We start from the raw sequence: 23,753 nt of genomic DNA on the forward strand, positions 1-23,753 counted from the left end.
TTTGTTCTAGTTCTGTGAAAAATGCCAGTGGTAGTTTGATAGGGATTGCATTGAATCTGTAGATTGCTTTGGGTAGTAGAGTCATTTTCACAATGTTGATTCTTCCAATCCAAGAACATGGTATATCTCTCCATCTATTTGTATCATCTTTAAATTCTTTCATCAGTGTCTTATAATTTTCTGCATACAGGTCTTTTGTCTCCTTAGGTAGGTTTATTCCTAGTTATTTTATTCTTTTTGTTGCAATGGTAAATGAGAGTGTTTTCTTAATTTCACTTTCAGATTTTTCATCATTAGTGTATAGGAATGTCAGAGATTTCTGTGCATTAATTTTGTATCCTGCTACTTTACCAAATTCATTGATTAGCTCTAGTAGTTTTCTGGTAGCATCTTTTGGATTCTCTATGTATAGTATCATGTCATCTGAAAACAGTGACAGCTTTACTTCTTCCTTTCTGATTTGGATTCCTTTTATTTCCTTTTCTTCTCTGATTGCTGTGGCTAAAACTTCCAAAACTGTGTTGAATAAGAGTGGTGAGAGTGGGCAACCTTGTCTTGTTCCTGATCTTAGTGGAAATGGTTTCAGTTTTTCACCATTGAGGACGATGTTGGCTGTGGGTTTGTCATATATGGCCTTTATTATGTTGAGGAAAGTTCCCTCTATGCCTACTTTCTGCAGGGTTTTTATCATAAATGGGTGTTGAATTTTGTCGAAAGCTTTCTCTGCATCTGTTGAGATGATCATATGGTTTTTCTCATTCAATTTGTTAATATGGTGTATCACGTTGATTGATTTGCATATATTGAATCCTTGCACTCCTGGAATAAACCTCACTTGATCATGGTGTATGATCCTTTTAATGTGCTGTTGGATTCTGTTTGCTAGTATTTTGTTGAGGATTTTTGTATCTATGTTCATCAGTGATATTGGCCTGTAGTTTTCTTTCTTTGTGACATCCTTGTCCAGTTTTGGTATCAAGTTGATGGTGGCCTCGTAGAATGAGTTTGGGAGTGTTCCTCCCTCTGCTATATTTTGGAGGAGTTTGAGAAGGATAGGTGTTAGCTCTTCTGTAAATGTTTGATAGAATTCGCCTGTGAAGCCACCTGGTCCTGGGCTTTTGTTTGTTGGAAGATTTTTAATCACAGTTTCAATTTCAGTGCTTGTGATTGGTCTGTTCATATTTTGTATTTCTTCCTGATTCAGTCTTGGCAGGTTGTGCATTTCTAAGAATTTGTCCATTTCTTCCAGGTTGTCCATTTTATTGGCATAGAGTTGCTTGTAGTAATCTCTCATGATCTTTTGTATTTCTGTAGTGTCAGTTGTTACTTCTCCTTTTTCATTTCTAATTCTATTGATTTGAGTCTTCTCCCTTTTTTTCTTGATGAGTCTGGCTAATGGTTTATCAATTTTGTTTATCTTCTCAAAGAACCAGCTTTTAGTTTTATTGATCTTTGCTAGCGTTTCATTTCTTTTTCATTTATTTCTGATCTGATCTTTATGATTTCTTTCCTTCTGCTAACTTTGGGGTTTTTTTGTTCTTCTTTCTCTAATTGCTTTAGGTGCAAGGTTAGGTTGTTTATTCAAGATGTTTCCTGTTTCTTAAGGTAGGATTGTATTGCTATAAAATTCCCTCTTAGAACTGCTTTTGTTGCATCCCATAGGTTTTGGGTCGTCGTGTCTCCATTGTCATTTGTTGCTAGGTATTTTTTGATTTCCTCTTTGATTTCTTCAGTGATCACTTCGTTATTAAGTAGTGTATTGTTTAGCCTCCATGTGTTTGTATTTTTTACAGATCTTTTCCTGTAATTGATATCTAGTCTCATAGTGTTGTGGTCGGAAAAGATACTTGATACAATTTCAATTTTCCTAAATTTAGCAAGGCTTGATTTGTGACCCAAGATATCTATCCTGGAGAATGTTCCATGAGCACTTGAGAAAAATGTGTATTCTGTTGGTTTTGGATAGAATGTCCTATAAATATCAATTAAGTCCATCTTGTTTAATGTATCATTTAAAGCTTGTGTTTCCTTATTTATTTTCATTTTGGATGATCTGTCCATTGGTGAAAGTGGGGTGTTAAAGTCCCCTACTATGAATGTGTTACTGTTGATTTCCCCTTTTATGGCTGTTAGTATTTGCCTTATGTATTGAGGTGGTCCTATGTTGGGTGCATAAATATTTACGATTGTTATATCTTCTTCTTGGATCGATCCCTTGATCATTATGTAGTGTCCTTCTTTGTCTCTTGTAATAGTCTTTATTTTAAAGTCTATTTTGTCTGATATGAGTATTGCTACTCCACCTTTCTTTTGGTTTCCATTTGCATGGAATATCTTTCCATCCCCTCACTTTCAGTCTATGTGTGTCCCTAGGTCTGAAGTGGGTCTCTTGTAGACAGGGTATATATGGGTCTTGTTTTTGTATCCATTCAGCCAATCTGTGTCTTTTGGTGGGAGCATTTAGTCCATTTACATTTAAGATAATTATCGATATGTATGTTTCTATTCCCATTTTCTTAATTGTTTTGGGTTTGTTATTGTAGGTCTTTTCCTTCTCTTGTGTTTCTTGCCTAGAGAAGTTCCTTTAGCATTTGTTGTAAAGCTGGTTTGGTGGTGCTGAACTCTCTCAGCTTTTGCTTGTCTGTAAAGGTTTTAATTTCTCCATGAAATCTGAATGAGATCCTTGCTGGGTAGAGTAATCTTGGTTGTAGGTTTTTCCCCTTCATCACTTTAAATATGTCCTGCCAGTCCCTTCTGGCTTGCAGAGTTTCTGCTGAAAGATCAGCTGTTAACCTTATGGGGATTCCCTTGTGTGTTATTTGTTGTTTTTCCCTTGCTGCTTTTAATATGTTTTCTTTGTATTTAATTTTTGACAGTTTGATTAATATGTGTCTTGGCATGTTTCTCCTTGGATTTATCCTGTATGGGACTCTCTGTGCTTCCTGGACTTGATTAACTATTTCCTTTCCCATATTAGGGAAGTTTTCAACTATAATCTCTTCACATATTTTCTCAGTCCTTTTCTTTTTCTCTTCTTCTTCTGGGACCCCTATAATTCGAATGTTGGTGCGTTTCATGTTGTCCCAGAGGTCTCTGAGACTGTCCTCAGTTCTTTTCATTCTTTTTTCTTCATTCTGCTCTGCAGTAGTTATTTCCACTATTTTATCTTCCAGGTCACTTATCCGTTCTTCTGCCTCAGTTATTCTGCTACTGATCGCTTCTAGAGTATTTTTAATTTCATTTATTGTGTTGTTCATCGCTACTTGTTTCATCTTTAGTTCTTCTAGGTCCTTGTTAAATGTTTCTTGAATTTTCTCTATTGTATTTCCAAGATTTTGGATCATCTTTACTATCATTATTCTGAATTCTTTTTCAGGTAGACTGCCTATTTCCTCTTCATTTGTTAGTTCTGGTGGGTTTTTATCTTGCTCCTTCATCTGCTGTGTGTTTTTATGACTTCTCATTTTACTTATCTTACTGTGTTTGGGGTCTCCTTTTTGCATGCTGCAGGTTCGTAGTTCCTGTTTTTTTTGGTGTCTGCCCCCAGTGGCTAAAGTTGGTTCAGTGGGTTGTGTAGGCTTCCTGGTGGAGGGGACTAGTGCCTGTGTTCTGGTGGATGAGACTGGATCATTTCTTCCTGGTGGGCAGGTCCACGTCTGGTGGTGTGTTTTGGGGTGTCTGTGGCCTTACTATGATTTTAGGCAGCCTCTCTGCTAATGGGTGGGGTTGTGTTCCTGTCTTGCTAGTTGTTTGGCATAGGGTGTCCAGCTTGCTGTAGCTTGCTGGTCGTTGAGTGAAGCTGGGTGTTGGTGTTGAGATAGAGATCTCTGTGAGATTTTCGCTGTTTGATTTTATGTGGAGCTGGGAAGTCTCTTGTGGACCAGTGTCCTGACGTTGGCTCTCCCACCTCAGAGGCACAGCACTGACTCCTGGCTGCAGCACCAAGACCCTTTCATCCACACGGCTCAGAATAAAAGGGAGAAAAAGTAGAAAGAAAGAGGATAAAATAAAATAAAGTAAGATAAAATAAAGTTATTAAAATAAAAAGTTATTAAGAAAAAAATTTTTTTAAGTAAAAAGAAGAAAAACAACAAAAATAATGGACAGACAGAGCCCTAGGACAAATGGTTGAAAGCAAAGCTATACAGACAGAATCTCAGACAGAAGCATTCACATACACACTCACAAAAAGAGGAAAAGGGGAAAAAATCATAAATCTTGCTCTCAAAGTCCACCTCCTCAATTTGGGATGATTGGTTGTCTATTCAGGTATTCCAGAGATGCAGGGTACATGAAGTTAATTGTGGAGATCTAATCCGCTGCTCCTGAGGCTGCTGGGAGAGATTTCCCTTTTTCTTCTTTGTTCGCACAGGTCCCGGGGCTCGGCTTTGGATTTGGCCCCGCCTCTGCGTGTAGGTCGCCGGAGGGCATCTGTTTTTCGCTCAGACAGGACAGGGTTAAAGGAGCCGCTGATTCGGGGGCTCTGGCTCACTCAGACCGGGGGAGGGAGGGGTATAGATGCGAGGAGAGCCTGTGGCAGCAGAGGCCAGCATGACGTTGCACCAGCCTGAGGCGCGCTGTGCGTTTCCCCGGGTAGGTTGTCCCTGGTTCCCGGGACCCTGGCAGTGGCGGGCTGCACAGGCTCCCCGGAAGGGGGTGTGGATAGTGACCTGTGCTCGCACACAGGCTTCTTGGTGGCGGCAGCAGCGGCCTTCGCGTCATGCCCGTCTCTGGGGTCCGCGCTGTTAGCCGCGCCTCGCGCCCGTCTCTGGAGCTCCTTTAAGCAGCTCTCTTAATCCCCTCTCCTGGCGCACCAGGAACAAAGGGAAGAAAAAGTCTCTTGCCTCTTCGGCAGCTCCAGACTTTTCCCTGGACTCCCTCCCGGCTAGCCGTGGTGCACTAACCCCTTCAAGGCTGCGTTCACGCCGCCAACCCCAGTCCTCTCCCGGCGCTCCGACTGAAGCCCGAGCCTCAGCTCCCAGCCCCCGCCCGCCCCGGCGGGTGAGCAGACAAGCCTCTCGGGCTGGTGAGTGCAGGTCGGCACCGATCCTCTGTGCGGGAATCTCTCCGCTTTGCCCTCCACACCCCGTTGCTCCGCTCTCCTCCGCGGCTCTGAAGCTCCCCCGTCCGACACCTGCAGTCTCCGCCCGTGAAGGGGCTTCCTAGTGTGTGGAAACCTTTCCTCCTTCACAGCTCCCTCCGACTGGTGCAGGTCCCGTCCCTATCCTTTTGTTTCTGTTTATTCTTTTTTCTTTTGCCCTACCCAGGTATGTGGGGGGTTTCTTGCCTTTTGGGAGGTCTGAGGTCTTCTGCCAGCGTTCAGTAGGTGTTCTGTAGTTGTTGTTCCACGTGTAGATGTATTTCTGATGTATCTGTGGGGAGGAAGGTGATCTCCGCGTCTTACTCTTCCGCCATCTTCCCCCTCTCCCTCACGTTTATTCTTGTTCTGTCCTTGCCGTGAAGTTCAGCGGGGTTTTTCTTAAGTGGATGAGCACTTGCTGCTCTCACGTATACATCAACCTGGTTATTGGCTTTATATTAGTTATATATGTTAACAGTTTTGGTTATATGAATTTGATTTTGTGGGTATCATTATGAAGCTGGTGGCCATATTTGAGTGTGACCACCAAGAAGCTGGGTGATGACTTGTTCATTGCTTTGCTGTTCATCTTTTAAACTTCAGTAAATCTCCAAATTGAAGGACGATGTTCTACCATCAGCTTTTGAAATGTGCTTTGCCAGCCTTGCACTGCATTGTTCATCCTTTGATCACCATTCAATCCTGATGTATAAACATTCCAAGTTTCTGGTGGAAATCCTGGAGCTGTGGTCTTCTGCCTCTGTCACACCTTCCACAGACATATACTCTTTCAACATAATCCATTCAGTCATTTTCATCTGCATTCTCCACAGTGTACTCAAAAGTTCATTTACATCCTCCAGAGTCATTAATGGAAGTCTCCAAACACAGGTGTTGCTTTCTGTTGTCCGATATTCCTGTGTTAGACCCAAAGAAGATATTTTTCACCCCCGTGATTGTGAAAGTGAAACAAACATCCTTTTACTTCTGTAAAGGAGGCCGAAGCGTTTTCTGAGTTCTAGGAGACCCATCTGGAGCCATTAACAATCTTTTTTTGATGGTGAAGTACGCCTTTCGGCATTCTCCAGCCCGATCTAGAGGATCACTCTCTCTCCCTTTAAGGGTCTCATACGAAGGTTTGGCAATGAGCCCCAAATTAGGAATTCAGTCACAGAAGAATCCTGCCATACCCAGGAATCCCTGTAATTGTCTCTGAGTTGTTGGTATTACCACCCTTTCCAAGGCTTCCCTTTGGTCCGGGAACAAGATCCTCTGTCCTTGAGATCATTCAAATCCCAAATATTTAGCATTGGATTGAGAGATTTGGGCCCTTTTCTTTGATATTTTGTATCCTCGATCAGCCAGGAAATTAAGAGACCAAACTGTGTTTCTGTCTGAAGCTTCTTTGGTTTTACTGGTAATCAAAATGTTATCTACATACTGGAGTAAGGTTCCCCCTATAACTGTAGATCCCTTAAGTCTCTGGCTAAGGCTTCCCCCCAAATGGTGGGGGCATTCTTGAATCTGACATAGCTGACCCACCCTTTTTTTAATATTTATTTATCTATTTATTTATTTGGCTGTGTTGGATCTTAGTTGTGGCACGTGGGTGCTTCGTTGCAGCACGTGGGCTCTTCGTTGCAGCACATAGGCTTCTCTCTAGTTGTGGCGCTCGGGCTCCAGAGCACGTGGGCTCAATAGTTGCGGCACGTGGGATCTTAATTCCCCGACCAGGGATCGAACCCGCGTCGCCTGCATTGGAAGACAGATTCTTAACCGCTGGATCACCAGGGAAGTCCCACGCCATCCACTTTTTGCAGTTTTTTCTGGATGTCAGGAGCAGTCTAGGTAATAAAAGTCATATTTTATTACCTTTGCTAGGATCTTCTGGATCTATATCAGTCACCTGCCTGTATGTCTCAAAGATTCTCCCCAGGAATTCTGAAGGGTTTTTGTGGGGTTTGGGCCTCAGTTCCTGAACTTTGTTAAGGCGCCCCTGCTTGGAAACCCCTGTCTGCAGTCCTGAGATAATGAGGCCTCTGTAGTGGTCAAGCTTATTTGTCTCCAGGCTTGTTTGGGTCCCATCCCGGTTCAGCGAGGGGGACAGCAGGGCAGCTCCTGCCCTCACCGCCTTGCCTGGAGTGGCCTTGTGAGTCCTGTCGGCCTGTGTTGCCTTTCCCACAACCATTCTGCCTTCCTCAGAAGTGAGGAGCGTGTTAAGGAGGGTTTGAAGATCTCCCCAAGTTGGCTTGTAGGTAGCAAAAATGGGGGAGAAAAGATGCTCCGTTTTCTTGGGATCGTCCTGGTGTGCAGGCATGTTATTCCTCCAGTTGCGCAGGTCAGGTGTTGCCAGCGGGGTGTGGAGGCGTACCAGGCCTTGAGGCTGACCTGCGGCGTCAGTTCCTCCTACGGGCACTTGCTTTTTATAAAATCTCTTCAGTGACCCTGTGAGTTAGTGATGATTATTTTTTTCTTTTTCTTTTTTAAAATTTATTTATTTATTTTTGGCTGCGTTGGGTCTTCGTTGTTGCGTGCGGGCTTTCTCTAGTTGCGTCGAGCGGGGGCTACTCTCTGTTGCGGCGCGTGGGCTTCTCACTGCGGTGGCTTCTCTTGTTGCGGAGCACGGGCTCTAGGCGCGTGGGCTTCAGTAGTTGTGGCTCGCGGGCTCTAGAGCGCAGGCTCAGTAGTTGTGGCGCACAGGCTGAGTTGCTCTGTGGCATGTGGGATCTTCCCGGACCAGGGCTCGAACCCATGTCCCCTGCATTGGCAGGCGGATTCTTAACCGCTGCACCACCAGGGAAGCCTCTCTTTTTCCTTGTCTCGCTCCAACAGCACGGGGGTCTTTTAGGGTTTCTCCCGTTGCACCATGACCGTACATTTCTTTTGAATTACCTTATCTTGATATAACGTGAAAGACTATACGTAAGGAAACTGATGCCGTTTTTCTTCCTTTTTTACAAAATAAGTCTAACTGCAAGATGGCATTGTAGTTCGGAGATCCGTTCTCAGGCCGCTGCTCCCCCAGTTCTAGAGAGTATTGCAGCCAGGTAGTGTTACAGAACACTTTTTCGTAACTGAAAGCACCCCAGTTTTGGAGAATGCGTCTCAACAGGCTGCATTTCAGTGTACCATTTGCATTTCCCATTTTAGGGGCTTTTTCCATCTGGCCACAGCAAACAGAGGCTCTCTAAGAACACTGACTGTGTGGTGTTTGCAGGAAGTATGTGTCACCGGTGCCTGGGTTCAGGCAAATACCGGCTTGAAACAAGGTGACTGCTTCACCATGAAAATGAAGGCCTGAAAAGATGTTGTTTCTTTAAAAGGGGGCCCCTTTGAAGCCATTACCTGTCATGAGCAGATGCTCCAATACCCCTGTAAATTTCTTAGTCCCTTGGGAACATCCCAAAGGATCAGAGGGAATGGTGCCTCTTTTCTTGGAATCAGAAAACCCTCATGAGGTGAATTCTTGGAGGGAGTTTTGTTACCGATGCAATGAGTCCGTCGCTCGCATGGGGCGCGTAGCCAGTGAACACATCAAGTGTTTTTGATTAAAGCAGAAGCAGTTAATTACTTGTGACAAGTCAGGAGACAGGGAGATAGCTCTCAAAGTGCTGACTCCCCAGAGAGCTGGACCAGGGGAGTTTCAAGTCTGGGGAGCATGCATATTCATGGAAGGGTAGGCGTGATCATTGTAATGAGGCAAAGGTTACTCTAGCTTGCCAAAAACTGTGAGCAGGTAGGTGGTTGGTTGTTTTTTGGTTGGTTGTTTGCACTGTGGTATCTTGTTGACTGGAATGCACTGTAACCTTTTTGGAACATCTGGTGCCTGGAACTTTCTGCAACTTAAAGGTTAGTTTCTACAAAACAAAACACACTTTGGTTTAACCCCATCCTTTCCCTACTGCTGCCTCACTAACAGTTTGTCACGATCACTGAGAAACTCAGTCCCCACAGAGCCAGTTCAAACAAGTAACAGTAATAGACGATAATACACATCCCTCACTCACATTCACAGACCTCACTTTCAGACGAATTTGCTCTGAGTCAGATTCGAGACCACATTTAAGCCAACAGTTTTCGGGAGTTTCTAGACCACATTCAAGTTTCCAAGTATCAAGAGCATCTCTGAGAATGATTCTTTCACTTCCTTTCTCTTCTGCCAGTGGGGTCTCCCCCTAATACCAGGGCCCTCCAACAAGCGTCAATACCAGCGCACCCTCACTGTTACCGAATTAAGTCGTATGGACCCCTGCTCGGGCCCTAGGCCGATCGAGGCCCTCTGCCTTGGCGGGGAAGGTTCTTCTTCCATTTGGGTTCGTGCAGCCAAAAATGAAACCCAACGTGAGGTGGAAGCAGCACAAGCTTTGTTCAATGGCCAGAGAATGGAGAAGCAGGAACTTAATTCACAAATCAGCTTCTCACTTTAATGGTGAATGGGATTTGCTTTTAAGGAGGAAGGGCAGTCGGGGGAGAAGTGAGACCAGTGCTGGGGAGCACGGTGTTAGTTTTCTAGGAAAGAGGCAGAGCTCTTCTGGAAATGGGGCGCCGCCCCTTTCTTGTTCTTTTCTGGGCTGTGACCTCTGATCTTGGCCACCGGTAGGTGTGTCATTTAGTACACTAATGTATCAATAGTAAGATCAGCATAAAGTGAGACTCACGGTCTGTTGGAGGTCAGATTCGTTGCCATCTTGGTTTCAGCTGGTTCTATCTGGTTTTGTTTCTCTCTTCCTATAGCTTCCTTTGTTTGTGCCCAGACCCTGTGACTTAAAGATACGTTAGTTCCTGTTCAAGGGAGGGGTTAGTGGGTTCCTCTTCAAGGGAGGAGTTGGTGGGTTTTGAGCAAGGGTCTAATGGCAACTCTGCTAACATAATGAGAGAAAACAGGTTTCAAACCCCTGTACTGAGACACCCAGAAGAGATCTTGTTCGGGGGCCTTTCTTTCTGCAGAAGTGAACCGGCAATGTGCCAAAGGCTGTGGACGCCGTGCCAGGGCAGAGGTTCTGAGGATGCGTCTTCTAGGCAAAGTCGCCTAGACAGCTGCTGAGACAGGTTGTCTGGACCCCACGCCCGAAGCAGGGCCAAGAAGCCATGAGCAATTGTCCAGACAGGATTTAGGGTCCCATCTGGGGTGCCAAAATTTGTACCCGAGTAAGTGGGCTCCTTGCCTGCTGCACGACAGAAAGACCAGATCCTGAGGGAACAGTCTTCTGCAGAGAGCAGGCTTTACTGAAGGGCATCCAAGCAGGGAGACAGGAGGCAAAGGTCAGATCTGTCTCCTTGATCAGGTTTTGCTCAGGGGTATCTATTGTGGACGTAGAGAGCAGGAGGGGGAGGGGGCTCGGAAAATGATTGGCAGGAAGTAAGGTGTGAGTGTCAAAGTTCTCTACACAGGCACGACTGTCCTTCTTGCCTGTTCATGGGTCACGTGTGCAATTTTGGGGCGGTCCATATGTTACCTGTGGCGAATGTTCAGCCAGTGACATCTGACGGTCACTGTCGGTTATTCTAGTTCCTCAGTGCGCCTGCTCACCCGGGCGATGCTCAGTTGAAGGGGCCCTTAGCAAGTTGTTTCCATTCCTGCAGTTTCCCCGGTTTGCTGCCGGACAAGCTTGGGGGGCTCAGTAAATCGTTCCGTTTCCATTTTATGGGCCTTGTAAGATACAGGGTGTGGTTTCAGTGCCATCACTGAATAATGTGGTACTGGTACTTCAGTATTGAATATTGTCATAAACTGTATAAGAATTCTTCCATCATCTTGGGCCCCAGAATTGTGCATAAGAAATTGTTTTCCACGTCTGGTTGTGTTATATTCCTCTGGAAATTCAATTCCATGCCACGAAGTTGGGTTTGGAAGTCGATGTCTGTTTTGAATTCTGTTTGCTTACCTCAGTAATGAGTTTTGTTCTAACAGGCCCTCTCCATCATGAATGGCATGGGAGTTCTTCTAAGGACCTGCAATAGTGTTGCCCTTGGTTCTTCTTTGCATGTCATTTTAACCTATTCAGGGTTTTCCTTAGTTCCCCTCAACACCGACGTTGTGCTGGTGTCTTCCTGTCCCATCTTGAATGATTGGAGTGTCTTCTGAATCCTGAGGAGTTGTACAGACATTGCAGATTTTCCTCTCTTCACAGCGCTGGTACCTTTTACTCCCATCTCCGTTCAAGGAATGGAAACGATAGCAAAGATGTTGACAATGTAGCCTTTTCTTCTTGTGAGTATACTATTTCTGTCATATTCTGCTGAGAAATAAATATGTCATATTACTAAGCAATAGAAGAAGGTTTGGGTTTTTTTCCCCTTTTATAGCTATCTGACCAATGGTCATTGGTTTACTGGTAGGGGGAAGCCTTACGAACGTCTTAGGGATTTGACATCTGGGTTCAGCCGGGCTGGATCAGCCAGTCGGTAGGTACCAGCCAGGGGTGTGGTGGTCCATGCCAATTGGCAGGTAAGTCTGGGAGTCACCTCTTCAAATAGCGGTGGGTGCTTCTCGTGGGTATCTCTGTAGCACATCGATTCAAGGGACACATTATCCATTAACCCCGGGGACAGGATGGCTGTAGGGAGGTTGATTAGATGCCTGGTATCCCCCCCGCCATGACGGCTATGACACGCAAACCCTTGGTCGTAGGAGAGCCACACCTGTTCCCACTCCTCCCAAACAGATGAGACGCTCTATCAAGTGTTCACGTCAATGCGTTTGCTGCCTGTTTTGCATAGTACTTTGACCAAGCCCCTCCTTTCAAGCGCCACCGTTACGGAACGACCCAGCCACATCCGTCCACATGCCCAGTGACTTACTTATTAACTCGTGTATCACGAGATCCCAGCCTCAGCTTGCCGTCCTCTGTGCATCTCTCTAGCTGTAGGACTGGACCTTGGTCCCGCTCTTCTGCAAGACTCGAGTCCTGACCCCGTGTGCTGTTGCCAGCTGGGCTACCAGGCAAAGAAGGGTTATTGTTGGCAATGCAGCAACACACATTATCGGACCAATAAACCACGAGTATTTTTATGTATTAATCCTGGAAACCAAAAGTATAAAGAAATGTTACCGGCTGTTTGAACCCAAGGACGTTTCCTAATACGCCTGGATGGCTTTTGACAGGGCCACATATCAAGGACCATTTGGCGGGGACCAGCTGTCTCAATGGGTGTTCTGGACAGGACCAAATACCCACTAATCGTACAATTTGTGACATAAACGCTTAGTGTGTACATTTTGGATTTCCAGTTGGATCAAGTCGTGCACCTTTGTTTTAGTGTAGTTACACGTGTATAGGTATTGGTGACCTTCAACATAGAATAGTCAGTGATTTTTATCAGCAGAAACGGGTTTATTCAGTAGTTGACTTCTGGTAGGAGGTGCGGCGTGCATCTTTCCCTGTTGGGGCCGGTAATGGACGGTTCTTTCTCCTTGACGGTTCTTCTTCTGAGGTCTGTAACCGACAGTGCTTCCTGTGATTGATGTTGGCGTAGTACTGCATGAGCAGCCCTTCTGGCCTCCCGACTCCATTTTAGTGAGGTTTTACTTTTTAAATTTTCACTAAATATATTTTTATTATATTTGCATTAAAATTATATATATATATATGTACACACACATATATACACACACATATAGATAGATCTATTTAGTTACCTTTTATTTTCTCCCCTGTGTCTACAGGGATTTTTTTTTCTTCAAAAAATTTTTTTCTGTTTCCACCTTTTAGCCTCCTGCAGCTGAGGGTTTTAGTTTCTGTCTGATTGGAGGGAGAGCGGGGTAGCGAAGGAGCCTGGTGCCTTAGGCAGCAGCCTCTCCCTAGGACGGCCGCTGACTGGAGCATCATCTGTCCCCTTTACCCCTTCTTCTTTTAAATTTTTTCAGAATGGCTTATATCTCTGGGCTGCTAAAAATTTTCCCTATTTTTTCTTTCTTTGTCCCTTGTCTGTCCATGACCCTTTCTTTCTTTTTTTTTTTTTTTTTGTGGTACGCGGGCCTCTCACTGCTGTGGCCTCTCCCGTTGCGGAGCACAGGCTCAGCGGCCATGGCTCACGGGCCCAGCCTCTCCGCGGCATGTGGGATCTTCCCGGACCGGGGCACAAACCCGCGTCCCCTGCATCGGCAGGCGGACTCTCAACCACTGCGCCACCAGGGAAGCCCCATGACCCTTTCTTTTCTTTTCTTTTCTCCTTTGGGGTTAGCCTGCTTAGCTTCTGGTGGTCTTGAGTGGCCTCCTTCCTAGGGTGTCCCAGTCAGCCTCACGGGGCGTGGTCTTGATCCAGGAAAGCCGTGGTGACAGCATCCTGATGTGGGAGGAGGCTCGCAGCCTGTTCATAGGTAGCGACACTCACAGTGCCCAGACACGTCGGCCAGGAGACTTACCATCCCCCACGAGCTGAGAAGCTTCCTTGGGCCTTGGGGGATTGGGGACAAAGTACTCCCTCCCCTTATCCTTTTCTTTCCTTCTTTCTTTTTTTATATTGAGTTATAATTTGCATAGCACACTGGACATTGAGCTGCCGGTCTCCACGGAAGGGGTCTCTCACATCCCGCGGGGTCAGGGACAAGTCGCAACAGCAGCAAGGCAGGCCTCAGCAAAGAGGTTTGCCCTTGAAGCAACACTGAAGCCTTTAGGTGCCACAGTTTACTTCAGGAGGCCACCCGTCACTGTGTCACCCTTTAGCACATGGGGGACCAACACCTGGACCCTCTGCCAGGGACAGCCTCTGACAGGGCAGGCCAGCAGGGCCCGTCGCTCACAGGGCGGCGGTGAGGGTGACTCAGTGGGGCCGTTGGCTCGCTAGGTCAGGCTCAGGTTCCAGCACACACTGGCGGAGGAAGTCATTCCTCGCTCCGTTTTGGGAGGCGGCTCTGCCTTGTTAGCCGGTTATCCTGGTCGCCCTCAGGGTCACCAGCCCGGAGACTAGGCTTTCGGGGTGGAGAATCACATGGGACGCATAGATCTTATTACATAATCCGGAAGGTGCCAGTGAGGGGTTACGATTAACATCATCCTGGGCTACAGCCCCTGAGAGTTAAGTGAGGACCACGCAAGGCTGCCCCCACTTCAGACACCAGCCACACCGCACTTGTGACCGACTGTCTGCAAACTGGGGGGTTCTCATTACCTCCTCGGGTTCAACCATGTGCTAGAACAACTCAGGGAACTCTGGAAAGCTCTCCACTTAGGGTCAGAGTTTACGCTCCAGGATGTGAAATGGGACCAGTCCAAAGAAGAGACCCACAGGGCCAAGTCTGGGAGGGGCCCCAACGCAGACTTGCCTTGGAGTAGGCTCAAGTTTGAGAACCACTGCTCTGGCCGGCTGAAGCCCCTGCAGCGGGCTGTAAGGGCTAAGAAGTGCAACTTGCTTACTTTCTAAAGCAAACAGACCAACACAATACCCCAGCACAGAGTAATGAGCAATTTGTTTCTGTGCTCAGTGGACAGGAAATAAAAAACTGCATACAGTCTAGGTTTTCTAGTGTCCCACTTCTGCCCCAAACACTGTATTGACTGTTTTGTCCCTAAGCCTCACATGTGGAGAATTAAAATAATTTTGATGGAGAAAAAAAAAAAAGAGTAAGTGAGGACCACAGAGGGTAGCAGGCCTTTGAGGTCTACTTATAATTCAGGCTGGAAAACCATGGCAGCATATGGCAGACACAGCCTGAGTTGTGGCCATGGAGGGGCCAACAGCCAGCTGGGCCTTCAGAGGCAGACGTGGGCCACTTGGTGACTCTGTTTAGCAAGTCAAGAGCAGTCGGACACATGCCCCTCTGGCGAGCGCCGTCACCCTGCTTGCTGTACCAATTGTGTTAAAATATACCCACAGGATTTTAATTTATGGAGGTGACTGAGTGACAGGGAGAGGCCGATGCCGTGCCATGCTGGGCCGCAGGGAGAAACACCAGACCCAGTCAGGAGGCTGGAGTGGGGGGAGAGCGTGGGACAGAGCCTCTATTGTAAGGGCGGGGGATGCAGCGAAGGACTGGCTAGTTTGGACAATGTCGGTGGGCTCTGGGCTGCAGGGTGGTCTCTAGTTGTCTGGTACTGGCTCTGGATGATTCGGGCAGGGGAATATTGCCTCTTGGAGGGCAAGAGCCGTCAGAGGAGGTGCTCAGAGTGTGGGCTGTGGATTGGTTGGTTTTCATGTGCAAGTCATGCTCCCTGGTGGGGCCCTTTGCTGTCTCTGAGAACTGGCTGCTACCCCAGGAGAGGCCAGTCTCTCCCCAGTCTGGGTGGTCCCCACGATGTCAAAATGTTACAAAATACGAAAAAACATCATTAAGCAAGCTCATTGTAGCTTTCTGGCTACAGCCTCTGTAAGAGGTTTGTACTCTGGAAATAAGTAGGTGTTTTCTGCAGGGCGTGGGCCTGCGGGCACCCTGCACTCTGTGGCTGCAGACCCACTGCTGCAGTCAGGCAGCAAAGGCACAGGTCTGCAGAGGCATGTGACAGTCCCCAGGTAGAAAGATCGAGCCTAATCACAGTAGAAAACACGGAGGAAGTTTGCCTGGGACATCAGGCTAAGCTGGCCTTCAGGACAAAAAGGGGGGTTGCAACTTGGATTATCTCTAACCTTTTACCTCCAGGGATCATTTTAAAACCTTGCATTGGGACCTTCGTTATTTAATATACTCTTCTAATTTGAATGGTTTGGTCACGTTTTTCACTGGCGTATATTCTCTCTCGTGCTGCTTACCCACCCCTCCACCCCATGCACACAACTGTCCACGGAACTCTGGCAAACAAACAGGTCAGAGAGTTCTATCTGTATGTTGCTCTTTCATGCATGTAGAGGGTGGTGTCTTTATAGCATCTTAATTTTATAGTTGTGAAATGATTTTACTAGTTAAGAATTTGATGTGTATTTTTTTTCTATTTAATTAGAAGGGCAGGTGTGGATATAAGTCAATGGAGATAAACTTAAAAATCATGCTTTTTCCTATTTAGAGATAGGCAATACGTCATCACATTCATAGAATGTAGTTGATTCCTCCGGCCTTCCTTTTATTTCCTAAGTTCAAGTCAGGATTAAAGGTGTAATAACAAGATTTGGCATTTCTTGTTGCTTAAGTGAGGCCCAGACTTCAATGTTGTGATGTTTACTTCGTGTATTCTTGTACTGTTTGCTTTCTTTCCTTGGAATTGTATATCTAACGTTTGGTATTTGGAGTAAATATAAGTGTTGTAAATGTTCGTTAATAAATAATTGTGCGCAAGTAATAGGGTAGAGTGACTGGAAATTAGATCCAATCATTGTGTAGGATATTGTATTAATTTTCTGTGGCTGCTCTCCAACCAGTTACCACAACTTTGGTGGTGTTAAACAATAGAGATTTACTATTTTGAAGTTCTTGGGGTTAGAAGTCCGAGATCAAGGTGTCAGCAGGGCTGTGCTTTCTCCAAAGGCCCCATGGAAGAGTTCTCTCCTGCCTCTTCCAGCTCCTGGTGTTAGCCAGCAGTCCTTGGCTTGTGGCAGCGTAATTCCATCTTTGTCATCATATGACTGCCTTCACTGCGTGTATCTGTGTGTCCAAATCTCCCTCTTCTTATATAAGGGCACCAATCGTTGGATTTAGGGCCAACCCTAATCCAGAATGACCTCATCTTAACTTGATTACATCTGCGAAGACCCAGTTTCCAAAGAAGGTCACATTCACAGGTTCTGGTTGGACATGAACTTTGGAGGAACACTATCTAACCCAGTACAGATGTGGAATTATTCCACCTTAATTCAGGAGTAGAAAAATAAGGGAAGTCAGCGGCTTTGCCTTAAAAAGAAAAATTACTTCTTAAAATCAGTTCTGTCCAAGGCAGATAAGATTTTATAGGAGCTGAAGCTTGTATAGTGGTTTTTTTTTTTTTTTTTTTTTAGGGGTGGGGGTAATGCTTCTTAAGAAAAGGAATGTAAAATTCCAAATACAGAGTTAGGTATGAAAATGCATATTTATTTAAAATTTTTAAAGAAGTAAATTAAAAGTTTTAAAGTTGACATATACCACCCCCATCACAGAATACTGAAAGCCGTTTTTATTAACTGTCTGACACCTTTATGATACTTTTCCTTCCTTTTTTTTTTTTTGGTTGCATATGCTTCAATCACCTCCTCCTATGACAGTTTTGTACTGTATTAGTTTCTTAAGAGATAATGATATTTAAATTCTGTCTCTCGCATAGTTGTTGAACAAATTGTAATTTCGAAGTTTCAGTTTCACAAGTTGTTATTGGTGATGTCATTGAAATTGTTAGGATTGCTGTCTAAATTTGGGGAAGCCTAAACTGAGCTTCTTTTATGTATGAGCTGTAAAATTCAGGCATTTTTCAAGGTATCTCATGGAGGGGTGACTCATCTTACATCCTTCATCACCGCCCAGCAGAATTTTCTGTGATGATGCAAATGTATAGGAGCTAATACGGTAGCCGCCAACCACAGGTGGTTATTGAGCACTTAGAGTGTGATGCGTGTGGCTAGGAACAGAATTTTTAATTTAATTCCATTTTAACCCTTTGCTCTTCACCCAGAAATCTGCCCACTCCCAGCCCTGGGGCCAACCTCAGTGCCCTCTGGTGGGCCCCCCTCCAGGCCCAGTGACTATGTCAGCAGACTAGAGCCTGAGCCAATGAATTTGGTGAAACCATCTAAGGATGTGGAGGTATGAAAAAATCTGTCTCCTTCACTCACCTGCGTGTGCTCAGAATGACTGTTGAATCAACATGTTTAAGAAGGGAAAGGCAGGGCTTCCCTGGTGGCGCAGTGGTTGAGAGTCCGCCTGCCGATGCAGGGGACACGGGTTCGTGCCCCGGTCCGGGAAGATCCCACATGCCGCGGAGCGGCTGGGCCCGTGAGCCATGGCCGCTGAGCCTGCGCGTCCGGAGCCTGTGCTCCGCAACGGGAGAGGCCACAACAGTGAGAGGCCTGCGTATCGCAAAAAAAAAAAAGAAGGGAAAGGCGTATCGTTCTGGAACAGACTCCTTTTTATGTTCTCGAGGCTTCTTTCAGCATGAGGCCCCATGTGTCAGTCAGGATAGACCACGATGCTACAGTAACAAGCACACCCCCAAATCTTTTGGTTTTCAGATGGTAAAGGTTTATTATTTTACTTCCATGACATATCTATGAATGGCGGGCACCAGGGATGCATGGCCCAGATCCCCTTCAGTGCGGGACTGGTGGCCTGCTGCTGGGAGAGTGTTTTGCTGTCAGCCCCTTCAGGTGACGCCTCACACCAAGTCTCATCCCTTCCCAGAGAAACTCACATTCAGTGGTTGATCAAAGTGGTAGCATTAAGGGTGCAGCCATCTCAGCCCAACATAGGACAACTCCGAAGGGTCCTTTTAGCTCCTGAGTTCCCTGTGAGCCCAGCAGAGGCTGCTGTTGCACCTGCAGTCTGGCTGGACTTCCCCCTTCCTGCCTGAGGTGTGAGTCTCACAGGTGTTGTTTCTAAGGGCACGCTTTAATAAATATCCTGCAGGAGGAACTCTTGTCTTAGAGTCTGCTTCCCTAGAGCCAACCTGCAGTGGTTTAATACCAGGAGTGGGCCAAGAAATCAAGTGATAAAGTGGGGTTTTGGAGTTGGATTACTCACCATTTTCTGGCAGTAACTCCCCATCACTGGCCATAGGGCCTCTTGCATGAAGTCACCATCTAATGGTTAAAACTTGCACTGGTGGTGAACTGGGATGGTGTACTAGCAGAAGGAAATGCACTGGTTCACGCAGGGTGTCAGGCCTTTGAGAAATGCGTGTAAATAGTTATAAGGACAGTGGAATTGGGTAGCTATTGCTAAGACTGATCGATGCTCTAGAAAAAGATAAAAAGCTATGAAAAATTTATCACCAATCAAAAGCCCTGGGAAATTTTGAATACCCAGGTTCCCCTGAACCTTCTGAAGCTTAGAGATGATGCCAGGGCTCCTTCCTGTAGGGCGAACACCATGGGCCCTTCAGAATCTACCCCCACCTACCCTCCTGGTCACTAAGCTTATAACTGGGGTTAAATCACAATAAAACCCACGCATAGACGTTCTGACCTGATTAGGGGTAGGGGAGAGTGCTGTATCCCAGAGGAGCGACAAGACCTTGCCCATGGGTACCAGCAGAAGGCAGAAGACTGTGCCTAGGGTGGGATTCTGTAGGTGCTTCATCAAAGGGTTTGGAACGTCAAGTTGAGTAAGAGAGAGCTCGGTGATGTGGGTGCAGTCTCTTGGGACTCCATATCTGTCTAACACACTGGGAGGACTCCAGGAGATGGGAGAATGCCCTGGTGAAAGGGGTACCAGAAACCCTAAAATCCAGCCCAGAGCTGATGTGGGAAAGTGCATTACAGAACCCAGCCCACTCATGGCCCTCGGGATTGGAGAATTCCCAAGCAAGAGAGGTCACGTGACAGACGTAACTGCCAGAGGCAGGTGAGGCGTCACAGTGGAGGGAGGGGTGCTGCTGACCCACACGTGGGTACCGGGATGGTTATTACAGCAAAGTGTCCCTGGGCAGAACAGACGCACAGCCGCCAAGGGAGCTGCTCCGTCCGTACCCCTCAAAGAAGTCAAGGAGCTGGGACCAGGAGGTCAAGGGGAGTTACTCCAACAGAAAATTCACATTCCTTTGCCCAGTTTCCGTATCTGAGTCAGTTTCAGACCCAGAACCCACTGCCTGAAGAAGAGACCAGATTCCCAGAGGAAGGGGACGGTCACACCCTGGTAAGTTTCTCTTGGGCCTTCTGCAAAGGTCCCTTCAGCCAGTCGTTCAGCTACCAGTGCACCAGGGGAAGAGGAATATTTCGCATTTCGAAGACTCTTGGACATAGGATCCAGGTCTCTATTGTTATCCAGGCACATGAAACATCATCCTGGCACCCCTGTTACAGTGGGGTGTATGCAGTCCTGGTCAGGACCTAGCTCCCTCTGGGTCCATTGGTTCACAGACTCACCAGCCCGGGCGGTCCTTTCCCTGGTCCCTGAATGTGTAATCAGAATAGACCTACTTTAGGGTCTTTGGCCTGAGAGGTAAGAGCTGTCATAGTGGGGAGGGGCAAGCAGAAGCCTCTGAACTATTCCCCCCTTCCTCAGCCAGATGGTGAATGGAAACAATACTGCGTCCCAGTGGGATGGCAGAAGTTAGTGTTAAGTATCAAAAGGTTGCAGAGGTAGTGGTCCCACCATTTCTCCATTTAATTTACTCGTCTAGCCCTTGCAAAATCCCAGCGGATCCTGGAACATGAGAGTAGATTCTCCTAAATTCAACTGAGCATTCACCCGGGTCGCAGTCTGCCACACCAGATGTTATGTCTTTGCCAGGATATATTAACTTATTTGAGGCAAAGGGTGTACAGACATAGATTTAGCAAATGCATTTCCTATGAGAAAAGAGGCAGTTTGCATTCGCATGAAACAAATACATACACTTATAGTTTTGTCCCAGGACCAGTGTTGACCCTTCTGCCCACCGTCACGATATAGTCTGAAGAGACCTGGATCATCTGGAAGTTTTGCAGAGCATCTCATTAATCCACTGCACCACCTGATGCCATCCTAACCAACCTGGATTAGCAAGAAGTGGCCAGTGCGTGGAAGGCCCGGGTGGTAGAACGTGCATTGCAGAGGGCGGGAGATAAACCCTACGAAGATTCAGGACCTGCCGCCTCAGTGAAGCTTTTCAGGGTCCAGTGGCGAGAGTCATGCAGGAACAGGATATCCCACCTGAAGGAAAGGACAGACGATCGCCTCGTGCACCTCCCACCATGAAGAAAGAAGCACAGCATCTTGTAAGCCTCTTCAGATTTGGGAGGCAGCGTGTTACATGTCTGGGATTCTGCTCCAACCCACATATGAGATAAAACAAAAAGCTGCTGACTGGCGGCAGCCCAGGCTGTGGTACAAGGACCCCTGACATTTGGAGCGTGTAACCTGGCAGGTGTATCGCTGGTGGGAAAGGAGCTGTGTGCTTCTGTGGACAATCACAGCACATACCCCTTTGCTTCTGCAGAGCAATACTGTGCCTCTTCCACTTTTAAGAAACACTCCTGGTACCCTGCGGGGCCCTGGTGGAGACGGGACCCTTGACCATGGGCCGTAAAGTGGCTGTGCAGCCACAGATGCCCTTGATGAGCTGGATTCTGACACACGCCCCCAGGACAAGGCTGGGTGGGCCCCCAGGATCCATTTTAAGATGGAAGTGGTGTATCTACAGTCTCACATAAGCCAGAGCAGGGGGGACAGCAAACTACACAACTCGTAGCCCAGATCTCTCTCTCACCCACAGTTCTTGCTCCAGGGCAGCTCATCCGTTCCTTCCTGTGACTGGGAAATTGTGTATGACCAGACGAAGGAGGAAGAGAAAGTCCAACTCTAGTTCATGGTCAGGTGGGCTTGGTACATATGTGGAAGCTGAAAATAGATGGCAGCTGTATACACCCGCAATCAGGGGTGGTCTGGAAACGGTAACAAGGCAAAAAATCACACTCTTAAATCTAAGCTCTGCAGGTTGAGATGTCTTGGTTCCCAAAGGTAGACTTCTGCCTGGGAACATGTGAGACTCATTGAATTACAAGCTGCCGTCTTCATCTGGGCGTGTCAGAGTCACCGGCAAGCAGGAAGAGGCACCATCCTGATGGGGGTATGTGCCCAGAAGGACGAGGCAGGGCTGCTGCACACTGGGATGTGTGAACCCAGGTGATGCACAGGCTGCCACGTGGTCCTCTTGCTGAGTGTTGATGGTAGATGAACAAGCAACAACTCCAGCCTGAGAAGGGCATGTAGACCAGCGTTCATACTTCGCAGAGGTGAGGTTCTGAGTCATCACATGGATTAAGCCACTGAGACCAGCAAAGGTGCTAGCTGAGGCGAGGGGAGCCTGGAACAGATGGTCCAGAAGGGGGATAGTGTTATCAGCTGTGGCCTTGAAACCAGCAACAGAGGCATCCTATTAACCTCCTTTTAAGTGTCCCCCAGGAAGAGGAGGAGGCCCCCGGGAATCTTGAAGGAGCTGCTTCCGGAACATATATGAAGAGATGTGTCCAAGAGGCACAGATCGGTTTATTGATTATTTCCACCAACAACCTCAGAACTGAAAGATAATTCGTAGTACTTTGTGACAGAACAATAGGAAACTTGGACACTCCAGAAGGGCTGTTTTTCTAGGACCTGGACCACCCCCTTGCCAATCCTCTTCAGCAGGAGGGGGCAGTGACAGCTATGTCATGAGAGAGAGAGGAACTTCCCCCCCCCCCAACCCTGGTTCTTCAAACCAAAGGTTGCCATGGAGATGCACAGTAGACTTGACACTGTCAGGGGTCCCTGTTTCACATGAAACCTCAGAAGCCGACTTTGGAAAACACAGCAAGTGACTGGCCATTGTTTCAGACAGCAGAAGAAAATGAGAGGCAGCGGAGGAAACGGTAGCAAGTAATAGATTCATTCCTCTTGCAGCAGTAACATCAGACCAGACTGTGAAGCTGTAGGTCAGATGCTGAGTGCCTGGGCCGTGGCTTCCCTAGGATGCCCACAACATGGGCGGCAGCACAGGAGAGCAAGCAGGTCGAGCTGTGTGTCCAGATCCCTCCCCGTTTGTTTCTTCACCACTTCAAGACAGTTTCAGAAATGCACTTCTGAGGAAAGATCTTATATCCAGTAAAACTCTGCGGAGCAAAGACAAGCAGTTAGCAATTGGCATAAACACAGCCCTGGCAATAAGTAGCAGTAAGTAGCAGGACCCTTATAAGCTCAGCTTACAACTGAGGGCCACCAGGTGGATGCTGTGGCTGCAGCCAGGGCCTTGGAGCCGGAGGAAGGGAGGGGGACGAGGTGGGGGGACACCCAGTTTGCACCAGAGCTGATTGTATGGTGCTTTCCTGTGCTTTCTGGCTGCCCACCTCTGGACACAGCTGGGCACACCCTCAACTCCAGCTGCTGTTCACATGAAAGGAGGCTCTGAGAGGCCCCCAGGCCCCTGCCGAGACTGAAGCCAACAGGAGACTAAAGCTACATCAAAGCAAAATGTAGCACCCAAGTACCTTGTTATATTACAGGGCTGTTTTTAACTCTAACATGTGGCATTTTGAGCCGTATCTGTGCAAGTTAGTGAGGGGGTGCTTGTGGAAGGGCAGGGATGGGGGAGGATTGGACTCCTGCAAGGACCTTCTCTAATTCAGTGGTTCTCAAGGTGTGGGCCTGGACCAGCAGCTTCAGCACTGCCATCTGGGAGCATAACTCATCTCAGCTTAATTTACATCCCCCAGCAGGAAGAGGGAAGGTTTTCTCCTTACCCAGCAACAACCTAGCCAATGAGAAACCACAGCAACGCCTAACGCTCGCTCTCCTCCAATGAACTTTCATTCAAAACAGCTCCTCCCAACTTCCCCCGTCTCTTCTATGAAAGAACGCTCCTTTCCCGTGTCCCCCAGCCTTGCCCATGGTTCACCATGGTGTGCATGGCCTGAATTGCAATTCCTCTGCTGTTCCCGAATAAACTCAATTCTGCCACCTAAACCACCTAAACCACCTTGCATGTTCTCTAACTGGCATGTAGCCTAAGCAATAAGATGTTTGCCCAAGTTGTTTTAGAGGAACTCGGAGTCAGCTGTGTCTAGTTTGAGCTGAGCTGGTTGAGACCGGAGTGGACCACCAAGCCTCCAACTGGACGGGTGCGAGTGTCCACTCAGTGACCTTTTGGTGTCAGAGGGCCCCAAA

The 23,753-nt window shown here is 47.1% G+C and overlaps 1 protein-coding gene across 2 annotated transcripts in view; it reads left to right on the top strand.

The window, feature by feature from the left end:
• Positions 1 to 23,753, top strand: part of LONRF2 (LON peptidase N-terminal domain and ring finger 2) — a 90,274-nt gene that overhangs the window by 54,026 nt on the left and 12,495 nt on the right. The window contains exon 13 of one of the 2 annotated variants that reach the window (XM_060027276.1): positions 17,590 to 17,720. In XM_060027276.1, the coding sequence (XP_059883259.1) occupies positions 17,590 to 17,720 (131 nt within the window). Of the gene's footprint in view, positions 1 to 17,589; positions 17,983 to 23,753 lie in introns of those variants that run through there. The other variant, XM_060027277.1, reaches the window with a different exon arrangement.

Source organism: Delphinus delphis, chromosome 12 (assembly GCF_949987515.2).
Source record: "Delphinus delphis chromosome 12, mDelDel1.2, whole genome shotgun sequence".
NCBI lineage: Eukaryota > Metazoa > Chordata > Mammalia > Artiodactyla > Delphinidae > Delphinus > Delphinus delphis.